This window comes from Pungitius pungitius, chromosome 20, assembly GCF_949316345.1.
Source record: "Pungitius pungitius chromosome 20, fPunPun2.1, whole genome shotgun sequence".
Classification (NCBI taxonomy): Eukaryota; Metazoa; Chordata; class Actinopteri; order Perciformes; family Gasterosteidae; genus Pungitius; species Pungitius pungitius.
This window is the reverse complement of record NC_084919.1, coordinates 14960484-14972506: the sequence shown is the minus strand read 5'-3', so window position 1 is coordinate 14972506 and position 12023 is coordinate 14960484. Positions and strand designations below refer to the sequence as shown.

General features: G+C 39.3%; 1 protein-coding gene across 1 annotated transcript; it reads left to right on the top strand.

Moving 5' to 3' along the window:
• The first annotated feature begins 384 nt into the window (after nucleotides 1-384).
• Nucleotides 385-2027, top strand: LOC119194873 (adhesion G-protein coupled receptor F3-like). Its single transcript, XM_037449340.2, has 4 exons — nucleotides 385-1480; nucleotides 1641-1682; nucleotides 1842-1871; nucleotides 1959-2027. Exons 1-4 carry the CDS (start codon nucleotides 422-424, stop codon nucleotides 2025-2027), a joined length of 1200 nt encoding a protein of 399 aa, XP_037305237.2. The 5' UTR covers nucleotides 385-421.
• Nucleotides 2028-12023: the final 9996 nt, after the last annotated feature.

The window sequence follows — 12023 nt, the reverse complement described above, 5'->3', positions numbered from 1 at the left end:
GGCTGAGGGCAACCAAATCACAGTGAATGCATTGCATACCAAGCTTATGATCTGCTTTTTCTTAACCGATATTAATCCATCACACCATCGCTAGAGGTACACAGTACCAATCCGGAGGGTCAGCTCTACCCTAGATAGTAGATAGCATCCACTGACTACGTTTGGTATCCTTCTCTTTCAGGATTTTGTTGAGGCAGCAAGCAATCTATTGAACGGGTCCTGGTCTTATGCAAACCAATCAAGGCAAGAGGATATGGCAGCCAACTACCTCCAGTCTGTGGAGGGTCTGACGAAGAATATAAACGTCAACAATAGCAAAGGATTCCTCAGTGAGAATTTAGATGTCAAATTCTGCTCGAGTTCTGACTGTAATGCGACTGTGTTTGGCATCAACGTGAATCTGAACAAGACCAACGGAATAATGAAAACTGTTGCCATCAAAAATCTAATGGATAAATTAAAAAACAACTTTCACGAAACACAGTATGCCAGTCTAATATTATCCGCAACACTGGAGGACAAAAATAGTTCGTCTGTGAAAATTGAACTGGACTTCCCCCGAATTCAGCCGAATGGCAATAAACCTTACTGCGTCTTCTGGAACACAAGCAAGGGGGACTGGTCAGATGTGGGATGCGCTGTCAAATATGGTGATGCTGACAGCACCGTCTGCGAGTGTAATCACCTGACTTCATTCTCCGTCCTCATGGCCAAGGAAAATATATCTACCGATGACCTGGATATGATTACCAAAGTGGGCCTGGGCGTGTCCATCTGCTGCCTGGTGATCTTCCTCACTGTTGAGTATCTAGTGTGGTCAGCTGTGGTCCAGTCCAACCTTTCACATTTCCGTCACACAGCCATTGTGAACATTGCCACGTTCCTTTTGCTCGGTGATTGCAGTTTCCTGGTGCCTGCGGAGAAATTCGGTGAAGATTGGTGCCTATTTTTTACAGTATGCAAACACCTGTTTTTCTTGGCCATGTTCAGCTGGATGCTGTGCTTGAGTGTGATGCTCGTCCACCAGCTCATCTTTGTCTTCAACCCGCTGAGGAAAAGAGTCTTCATGTTCCTCTCCAGCATCGTAGGATATGTTTGCCCAATCTTGATTGTCGGATCCAGTTATGTGTTTTGCAAGTACACCGGAAAAAAATACTATGACACTGAAACATGCTGGCTGATTTTTGAAAGACTCTTGGTGGGTTCCATTCATGCTTTCCTCCTCCCTGTTGGTGCTGTGATTTTTACAAATCTCTTTTCAATGGTAGTTGTGATTGTTACTCTATTGAAGTCCTCGGTCCCAGATGGCAGCAAGTCAGATGACAAGGAGACAGCCAAAGGCATCGTCAAAGTGGTGGTGCTTCTAACGCCTGTCTTTGGAGGAACATGGATTTTTGGCTTTGCCTTGCTCCTATTGAATAGGGGAACCCCCTTGTTTACTGTTGCTAACTACAGTTTTACCATCCTAAACTCTTTCCAGGTAATTTGAAAGCAATCCACACACCAAAATGAATGTCCTACTTTTTGTCTCCAAGTAACATTAACTCAGCTCATTTACATACATTTAATGTAGAATTAAAGATGTAAATTTTCCAAATCATCACCTTAACAATACAATCTGTTGCACTTCTGTCTTGCAGGGCCTTTTCCTTCTGATAACAGGGTGTTTTGCAGAGAAGAAGGTATGCTAAGTTATACAGTGTAAACATGTTTATTGAAAATCCTGTGCTAATATTCTTATACCTATACTATGGAGGGGCAGGGTTTTGATGCCTTGGGCTTACAATGGTTGTTGGTTACTATCCGTCCATTTACATATTTATTTGTGTTACAATGAACAGGTTCGGGATGAAATGATAAAGCTCATAATGGTAAGTTTACCAATGATGACTATCCAGAACTATACCATTAATGGTGGAAACTTGAATTATATCTCTCTTTTTTTTTTTTTTCCTTAGGCAAAATCGAAAGGAAAGATGGAGAGCACAAAGAATTTTACTTCAACAACATACACCAAAGACAAATGAGGATCAAGGTCAGTCTTCTGTTGCATCACATGTTTGTTCACTTTATTTGTTCTTAGAGAAGCTTCACATACCGGGTTTTCTCTTGACCACTGAAAGTGATGTAAAGGCCAGAAGAGCTGCAACACTCAAAATAGAAGTATCTGTCTGTTCAAGGTCAGGGATCCAGATACAAAGGCATTGCACCTTTATTTCTGCCTCAGTCATTGCACCAGTTTGGTGAAACAGTGATTTTTTGATAGTGACAGTCCTCCATCTTTGACAGTTTGACCAACAGCCAGGTTCAGGATAAAATTGCTGCAGAATTATGTGATACCATACTAACAAGCATCTTCACCATGCTACATTTAAAAGCTGCGATTCAATCCCCTACTCGCCACATGTAAGAACATACATTGTGAGGTTCTTTTCTTTTCAAAGGTGGATTTAGTCTAAAAATGTTCAAACTGTACTTTTCAGATGGTGGAGACGGAGACAGCAGCTCTTAGAGTCAATGTTGTGTTGCATTATAGTTTTTAATATTAGTTGCACTAGTACTGACATTTGTCAATTGAAATTTAGCTAAGGCATTATATTTTGATTGTGTTAAGCAAATGCAGATTGAATAAGTGCCAATGAAATGCTACACAATACCAAGCTGACACTGTATGGCTTTTAGAATTGTTTGTTTTAAAGTCTGTGAATCAACAAGTTTATCCTTGAACTATAACCTGTATAACATGTGTGTCGAACCACTATAAAAATATGTAGAGATATAAAGTCTTTTATTGTTCATAATACTATGCAGAATTAAGACCTTTCAATATTAACTACACATTTTCCACAATCAATTGATCAAAACCACATTTATTTAATTCATTATATAAATCAAATCAACTCATGCCCTGCTACAAGGTTGGGAATAGATTTCAAGATTTTTTTTCATGTAGCTACTTGATATGAGTCCAAAATCATAAGCTCATAAACTGATGCTGACTTTCTTTTCTGTGATTTCACTGCCAAGACACCTTGCTCTTGTGAAGACAGCCAGTGTGAGAATCACAGTCCCTGCAACAGCACCAATCAGGGCTCCCACCATGCCTGTGTCCTCACTCACTTCCTCACACCTCTTCCCAGAGTAGAAGTTGATGCACACCTGAAAAGAACTGATTTCTTTTTTTAGGAGAAAATATTTATTAAAATAATAGTAATTCTGTGATTTTATTTTGAAGGGACTCTCTCTAATGCAGCGGAGTGTCGGCTTGTCCGTCCATGTTTTCAGTCAGCGCGGCAATTACAACGCTAGCCCCCCCCCCGTTGACCGATCAATTTGGGTCGCGGCTTGTCATTAAGGGGTGATGGTAGGTCCCGGAGCCAGACCAGTTGAGAACCACTGGTTTAAACTAAAGACAGTTTGGGAGCAAGCATAGCATGACGACTAAAAAAGAACCACTATTACATTTAGCATTTTTTGATCACTCCTGCTTATGGTGACCCAAGTCCCGACAATATTTGTTGATACACACGTTACATTACATTACATTTATCTGATGCTTTTATCCAAAGCGACAAAAATACGTGCACTTCAACCATATGGTCATAGGCGTAAGCATGCATCCATTGGGGGGGTCGTGTCCCCCCCAATATACAGCAGAAAACATGTAAAATATAAGTTCACCCTGTCAATGGATGGCTGTCGAGCATCTCCAACGTGCACTCACTGAGCAACAAACTGGACCAACTTCAGCTGCTGGTGAGAAGAGACAGAGACTTTTCTACATCCTCCGTTTTGTGCTTCACGGAGACCTGGGTCTGTGGATCGATACCGGACCCCGGGCTCCAGCTGGCGGGCTTCAAGCTGCTCAGAGCGGATCGCGACACAGAGCTCTCCCGCAAGACAAAGGGTGGAGGATCCTGCTTCTACTCCCAACGACGTAACAGTGATCCATCAACACCGTTCTCCTGATGTGGAATCGTTTATCATTAACTGTAAGCCCCCCATTAACTAAAAAAAAAATTGCATATGGTTACATACTCAAGAACATGAGAGTGCAAACTTATCAAATAAGCAAACTCACAACTTATTACATAGATAAGAGCCAAGTACAATTTAAGTGCTACAATTTGAAAGTGTTTTTAGTTGAGGTATAGTCTGAAGAGGTGTGACTTTAGTTTGCGTCACCGAACCTCAAGTTAAATACTTCTTGGTCAGTTGATGCTGTTTTGACAAACAGAGATTTCAACGATTCAAGTCTGCTCCAGAGAGAAAGCAAAACAGAGTAAGATCAGTTTAAACCTACCAAAGATAGGAGGGCACACTAGCAAACAGTCAAATTAATTTAATATTAATAACAAAATCTGGTTTGAAGAAAAGTTACTCTAATAGATGGCCTGGATGTCTGAAGGTCTAGTACTCAAGATGCACACTAAATTTAAACCAGCTGGGGGCAGTTCCTTTAAAACAGTGGTTCTCAAACGTTTTCTGTTGGGCCCCACTTTGGAGGAAGAAAAATGTTTGGGCACCACCGCCAATAAAAATGTAACAAAACAGTCCATGCTCAATTTTTATTGAAACAACGACATTTTGTGACTCCATGTGTGCTTTTATTAATAATAGAATAAAGAAAATTTATGTCACTTTAAGGAAAACAAGATTTCTCCATATAAAGTTGTATAAATGTTTTTTGTCTTAGTAGAGGTGACGTGTACGTTGACGAGGTAAACTGTTTCAAAGTCCACTTGTCGCTCTCGCAGAAGCTTCCTGATCTCTTTTCAATTTGAGTGTAGTGAGGGGGAAAGTTACAGCTACTGGTCTGGTGATAATATACTGAATAAATAATAATCTAGTGTTGACAGTTTGTCACTATCACTCCATAAAGCGTAGACTAAGATCCAACCCACTCGAAGACAGGACCTAAATGATGTAACAAAAATTGTTGGTTTTTCCTTAATTTTCAAGTTTTATCATGTACACTGATGGGTTTAGTAGCATTTACTGAAAATGGTCTGAGGTTAATTACATTTGAAAATAAGAAAATCAAATCAAATTAACACACACACAGTAAAATAGAACAATGGATTTGTGTGTATGATCTTATTGTTTTCCCTTGTTATCAGCCAACATAATTCCCTCTGGCTGAAATGGCTCCCAAAACTTGTTTCCCTACATTCTCTTTGGATTCATGGTGAGTACGATGTCTGTTACACGCTCACACAGAAGTCTATCTGGCCAGTCTCCAAAAATAACGTAAGAATAATATGTGACACATGATTTGGTGAAATGACAACTTTCCTTGGGGTGGCAGTAAGTAATGAATCCAAAATCAATACAATTACTTTTAAGTGTCAGCTGTGGATTCCTTCATCATATCTAAAAAGTTACAGTCAGTGTAATGAAGCTAACATCTAGTCAGTATTAAGTATGAAGTGGATGAGCAACATTCAAAACCAGATGCAGTGGATTAAACACCATAGAAAAGTGAGCATCCATCTGGAAAGTTAGTCTCTCAAAGGAAGCATAAGTGGATAATACATGAGGGAACTGCAGAAACAGACAATGAAATTCATATTTTTGTTGAAAACAACAAAGGTGAGTGGAATTTATGACTGATACGGTTTAATGTCTTGGTGGTTTTTACTCTTACTTTGGAAAGGTTTGTCTGAGAGGAATGTTACAGATGTCTCTGGATACAGCGACGAGTGCTCTAGCGATTTGTTGCCTTGTTTTCCGTGTGAGCTTTTAGCGCCTGATAGCTGGACTAATTTGCACATAACCTTTTTGACCTGGATTTCTTTTTTATTGTTGGCCTCCTAACAGCATTTAGAAAAAAAGCATCACAATCTCAAACTTTGTCTTATAGTTCTAATTGTTTCTGTGTGCAATCATCAGCTTGGTTCTCCTTCTGGTAATACAGCCCTGTCTGCAGAATCAGAATCAGGTCATATAACAACAGCGTTAACCGAAATGCGTGAAATGACATCATCGGTGGCACGTGTGGATGCCTTAGCGCCCTTCCAGCTGACGGCCAGTACTGTCAGCCAAATGCCAGTGGAGCAGGTAGGCCCCGCTGTGCAGCACAAACGCATCAGTCTCGGTCCATACATGTGTCATCACGCACAAAAAAACAACCTCGGTCATGTCAATGTCAATTTCCTGTATTATTTTTAAAATTAACCTTCCTCTCGTTTCAGGCAACTTGTCCCTTTGTCCAAGCTTTATCACGTTTTATGTACCTTGTTCAGACTCGTTTTCTGTTTGATTTCTTTTTCCGCCTACTCTTTTTTCTTTTATTTTTTAGATCCTTTTTATTGTTCTTAGATTTAGTACAGGGTTTTTCATCGACCAAGAGTGATTTTCCTTTCAGTGGCATTTGCATTTTGTTAATAAACTTTGAACATCGTCTGAAGAGTTGTGCATTTGGGTTCAGAGCTATTATCCGGTCGCCATGGGCAGTTAAGATTCTTTTAATACTGTATATTAATACTTGTTCTGCTTTCTATTTATCTGATTTGATGTAGCATCGCACTGTGCATCTGGTATCACTAGAGGTGTGACCAGCATGGACTGTACATAAATTCACTGAGGTCACACATTGGTCCTTTAACTGCCGTTTAAAACTTTGAATAAGGGATTTTGGTTCTGGGAAATAGCATTAGCCACCTGTTCATCCTATAGGCCCCGCCCTTAATGGCACCCTTCTCTATGCAATATTTGTCTCTAGATGGACCATCAATTACTAAATGAACATCACTTTCTATTGAAGAAGACTTTAAACTAGAGACTGAGACCATAAACTCATGTTTACTGAAAGAATAAATTTTGTTCAAAAATTCTTTCCATTTTACATTTATTATTTCACAACTTTGTGTTACTGCCAAACATTGTACTTGGAAAAGTTGTTTTTGATTTTGTCTCTATATGTTTGAAAAAGTGACATGTGAATAATATCCTGCTTTTTTTATGATAACGCTAGATGTATGAAAACTGCGCAGGATTTTAGAACGTGCAACATTTTACAAACAGCGCCCCATATGTGCCAACTTTCAAGTTGATCGGACAATGGGGGGCGGAAACTGGCCTAGTGTGGTCTTTTTTAAATTTCTAGAGGGCGCTATAGAGACATTTCTTTATACCAAAACGTGAGACCAAAAAATAATCACATTTTTTAACAGTCCGGATATCCATGCCAAATTTAACAGCTTTTTGAATATGATAAAGGCCCAAAATAGGCCCGCGGTTTTTGAGACGAATAATAATAATGCTGAGTAAACAGTCCCAGAAAGATTAACATACTTAATGGAGAGTAAATGTCTGTTATCTCCACACCAAAATGGGATCCAACAATCTTTTGTCTCATTTTCATAAAATAATTAGCTTTATCATTTTAGGAGGAGGAGGTTGGATACAGTAACAAAAAATAAACTATTATACTAAAAAATTTGAATGCACACACACATACCGTTTGTCTTGTTACTCAAACATCAAGAGGCTGATAATCAGTGTAGTGGTCCTCCTACAGCAAGCTGCTGACCCACATCAAAGATCTTACAGAGAACTATACAATAATTCATATGTGGAATTATTTTATTCATTATTATTATAATTCAGAGCTTCAGAGTTTCTTTGAAGCTGAAGTTCTGCTGCCGATTTAGAGTCTCGATGACAGTCTCCTCATGTCCTTTAATTAAAACATTGTTAGTTTTAATGCACAATAATGGACAATATACAAGCTGCACTCTACGGATACAGACAAGACGTTAAAGTTACATTTAAACAGGAAGTTATGAATCTAAACTCTGTTCTCAAACAGACGTAACCGGTGAACAACATCAGTCTCTGACACCACATTAAAACGTATGAAGACTCGTTTTAGTACAGTTATAAATCTCATGTATAACCGCTACGGAGAAGTGAAAACCAGCGGAGCATTTCACAGAAGACTCGCCGAAAACAGGCTGCTCTCTGGGGGCTGAGATGAGCTGACCGCCCGGTGCTGGAGGGTCTGATGGTCCGTTAACTACACCTCACATCTCCATCCACGGAGCTAATTGTCACGAAGGCTGAATGTTGACAAACATTTGCTTTAACAACAAAAGTTGCTTTAACAACTAACTTCAGTCATAAAATTACATTACGTTACTTACATAAAGTAGTATTTAAAAACATAAAGTTGTGTTTATTTTCCTCTGTCGTTGTTGCCTTTTGCTGAGGTGAAATGCATTCTGGGATATTTGTCTCTCACAAGAACAGACGAGCCTGCCCCGATGCATGCCCGGTAAAATGGGCGGGGCTAATTCATTCGGACTTTCCATCTTGGCTTTTTGCATGAATTACCGTAATTGTTGTAATGTTCAGTCGTCATGTGTCATGATCCTGGGTCTCTCATCCTTCCTTGTCCCCTGTCTCCCTCTTGTGGTCACCCTCATGCAAACACTTTCTGTCCATTCTCTCCTCCCCTCATTATCTCTCACAGCTAATTCCCCTTTCGTTCTTATTGTAAGAGCCACATTTGCCTTAATAAGATGTGTTTATTAGGTCCGGGACTTTAGCGCGTTAATTAAGATTAATTAATTACAATGTGAATTAAGATTAATTAATTACACAAAAAATAACACATTAAACATTTTTTACGCATTTTTACACTTATTTTTTGCACCGCGGAACGTTTCTCACTGGATGAGTTTCGGAGAACCGATTATACTGGAGCACCAACTAGCGTTCATGACTTCAGACAACAACAAACCACAGTGAACATGAACGAAGAAGCTGACGAGACCGTGTCGGGGGGCCCGTGAATGGGAAATCTTATTATAATAAACACACGGATGGAAGCATCGATAAGAGCGTGGTTGTGTGCAAGCTGTGCAACAAGGAATTCACATCGAGCCTCAAGTATCACATCAACGCAAAACAATTAGCAGCTAGCGTGGACGTACAAGGACCCACACCCAACTCACACTGCACCAGATGACTGGTTTAAGGACCAGGGTAACTAAGTCCACGTCTGAAAAAATAACCAATGTTCTGAATGTACTTGAAAGTATTGGTCTACTTAAAAAAACCTAGTTTACAGAAGGTCTACTTACCTATAGGCTACGTGAATTTTTGAAAGTACTATATTTCTAAATGTGCTATTGCTACACTGGAATTGGTTGAACAAAAATAAAAATCCATGTGAAAAAAATGACTTCTCACTGTTCTCAGGTCAAATATTTATGCAATTAAAATGTGATTAATTTTGATTAATTAATTACAAAGCCTCTAATTAATTAGATTAATATTTTTAATCGAGTCCCGGCCCTACTTATAATAAAATGACCGGAAATGAACATGTGTTATTCGCCTGTCGAGCGCCCAACGTATGCGTTTGTCCACATTGGCTGAAAGACAAATACTTTTAATTTATCCTGAATGCTCCAGCAGGGGTACTTGGAATAAATACCTCAATAAACAGGTGTGACTTTGTTATTTGTCTTTTTTAACACCACAGATTATTTGTGAGCTTTAAAGAGGCTGCTACGCAGCATTGGTAGAATCCTGCCACCCGTTTTTCTCCTGGTCAATGTTAACATGCAAATATGGGAGTGGTATTGATCATTAAGGTATATGAAATACACTGGCTCGAGAGAAAGCTTTCTGTGTTTTTGAGTCACCCAAAGGGGACAAGACCAGGGGCGGATGGTGTATAGGGGCGATTTGGGCTACGCCCCACCAACTCGGAGAAAGAGGGGGGGGGGGGGTTCAACAAATTCTATCACAGCAAAAGTAGTTTTCAGTGTTCTAGACATTTTATCTGTCATTGTCCAATCAGATTCGTCAGATTCAAGCCACGTTTCAAATGGTCGCACGCCCGCCGCGAGTCCCGCCTCAAGTCCCGCCTCTCTCGGGGCGAATTCATTGACGTGGAAAATTGCCCAAGTATTCTCCCGTTGACTCTCATGTTAAAACTTTTTCCGAAATTCGAGCCTTCAAAGCATTTTCAATGAGGATTTGGGGCTCGCACTTACACGCTTGCGTCATACGTAACTGAGCAAAGAGAGTGAGGGGGATGGGGATATTACCAACACCAGTGTCGCAGCGCCGCTTGCAAAAATGCATGGAGTGTAGCAAAGAGGCGGGGTATAATAATTTAAAAGAATTTTATGAAGTTACTGACAAGGTCGGTGAGGATGGGAGGAATCTGACCTTTCTTTGCAAACATTTGCACCTTAATGATAATTATTCCTTATTTTAAAAAGACCATTCAAGCAGCATGTGTTGAGAATGTACTGTAGGGGTGAACGCTGCAGCTGCTGCTAGTGTGGAGTGAATGGACAGCAACATTAAAGCAACAATGTCCCCTCAATGCTAATGTAAACCCTGGTTGGATAAGGATTCAAAATTGGATACGAAGATTAAATCTGATCCATAGCTTCAGTGTTAAAACTGATGAAATAATTGCTGTCTGTGGTTCTATATGGGCTGTGGAAATAATTTTGAAAAATAATAGCTTGCAGCAACATATGGAAAAAAAGAACTGAACTAGTTGGAACTGTGGAATTAGTTCAAATATTTTGAAGTTTGAACTATGAACTTAACTAGTTTATTTTAAAATTTCTGAACTGAACTTTGAACTAGTTCATGTAGAAAGTGAACTTTCCCAACACTGACCAACACAATAGATTGGCCGTAACTCACTCACCCATTTAAGAATCACATTATGTTAACTTGTGTATAATTCCCAGTTTCTATTGATGTATTTGCATTTACTCTTACTAAATTCCACAAGGCAAAAAAATTAGGTTAAAACTTTTTCCTTGGCCCCATTTGCCTTTGTAATAAAATGTTCTATTTTGTCTTTATTATTTTGTCAGAATGCACCAGAATGCTTCATTTGTATGTGAAAAAAAAACTTTATTTAGCCCCCCCCTACAATAAAAGTCACCAGCCGCCACTGGACAAGACTAAAACCTGCTTTTCACTGTGGTATAAAGAAACTGTTTCACCATGATTACATGATAACCCAAAGTGGTAACACGGGTCAAGATGTCACATTTTCAGCCTTCACTATGTTTATGCATCCGTTTAACCCTTTGTGTCTTCTTAAAGGTTTATGACACTGTTTTATTGGATGAAATCCAAACACACAGCTGCTTGAAGCAGAACTTAAGGTTGGCTGACTCAAGCGGAGGACAATCTCTCTGGCTTTCACCGGACAGATGACTCAGTGATCTTCTGAAGGACATTGCTTGATTTGGTAGACAAATGCGTATGTAAAGCTGAAGGCCTGTTTGTGCAGTTAAATTTGATATGACCTACGTACTCTATTTCTGATGCATACCTGACAGTTACGGAGCAGAGTCGCATTTCTCTGTGACTGGGTGTAAATCCAAGGTAAGAGCTTTATATCCATTTATTTGTTTTAATTAATGTTATCAAGTGCAAACTGTTTTTCTTTTATTATGACAGATGGTGTTGCTATATCTTTCAACATCAAAATGAAATTCTTTACAATTCACAAGAAAAACATTCTCGAAATATTCTGCCCCTATATGTTTGATATCACCAGGCTGGACTACATAGATTTCTCTCTAGTTAGCATATTAACTGTGTCCTTCTGCAGACATTGAGGTTGTGTGCTGACTGATGAATTTCCTGCCGATTCTTGTTTCAAAAATTAGGCGATGCATGTTTAGTCTTAGCTGTGTGTGTGGTAACACAACAATCTAAACAAAGAAGGACATTGTAGGTTTCAGAACTAATCATAAGAGGGAAATCCCCCATCAAATATATCACTTTGAGCTGATGATCATTAATATCAGTCATTTTATTCATTTCTCATACAGAATTAAACTAACACATTCCCAAAGAGGTTCTTTTCATATCGGCTCATGCTGTTATTGTATGGGGGTGTTCCCCGTAATAGGAACGCTGTACACCCAACAATTCCATCATAGAGTCTACTTTTATTGTGCTGTATCATCATTGTGGTTATTGGTTTCATTGTCCTGGGATACAATATATTGAGTATTGTTGACATT

Bases quoted from the DNA above. Each gene is read 5' to 3' on its own strand.
- LOC119194873 (XM_037449340.2), top strand. From the start codon at position 422: ATGAAAACTGTTGCCATCAAAAATCTAATGGATAAATTAAAAAACAAC. The intron at 1,683-1,841 runs GTATGCTAAGTT...TACAATGAACAG, and splicing joins GGTGTTTTGCAGAGAAGAAG to GTTCGGGATGAAATGATAAA. The intron at 1,872-1,958 runs GTAAGTTTACCA...TTTTTTCCTTAG, and splicing joins AAATGATAAAGCTCATAATG to GCAAAATCGAAAGGAAAGAT.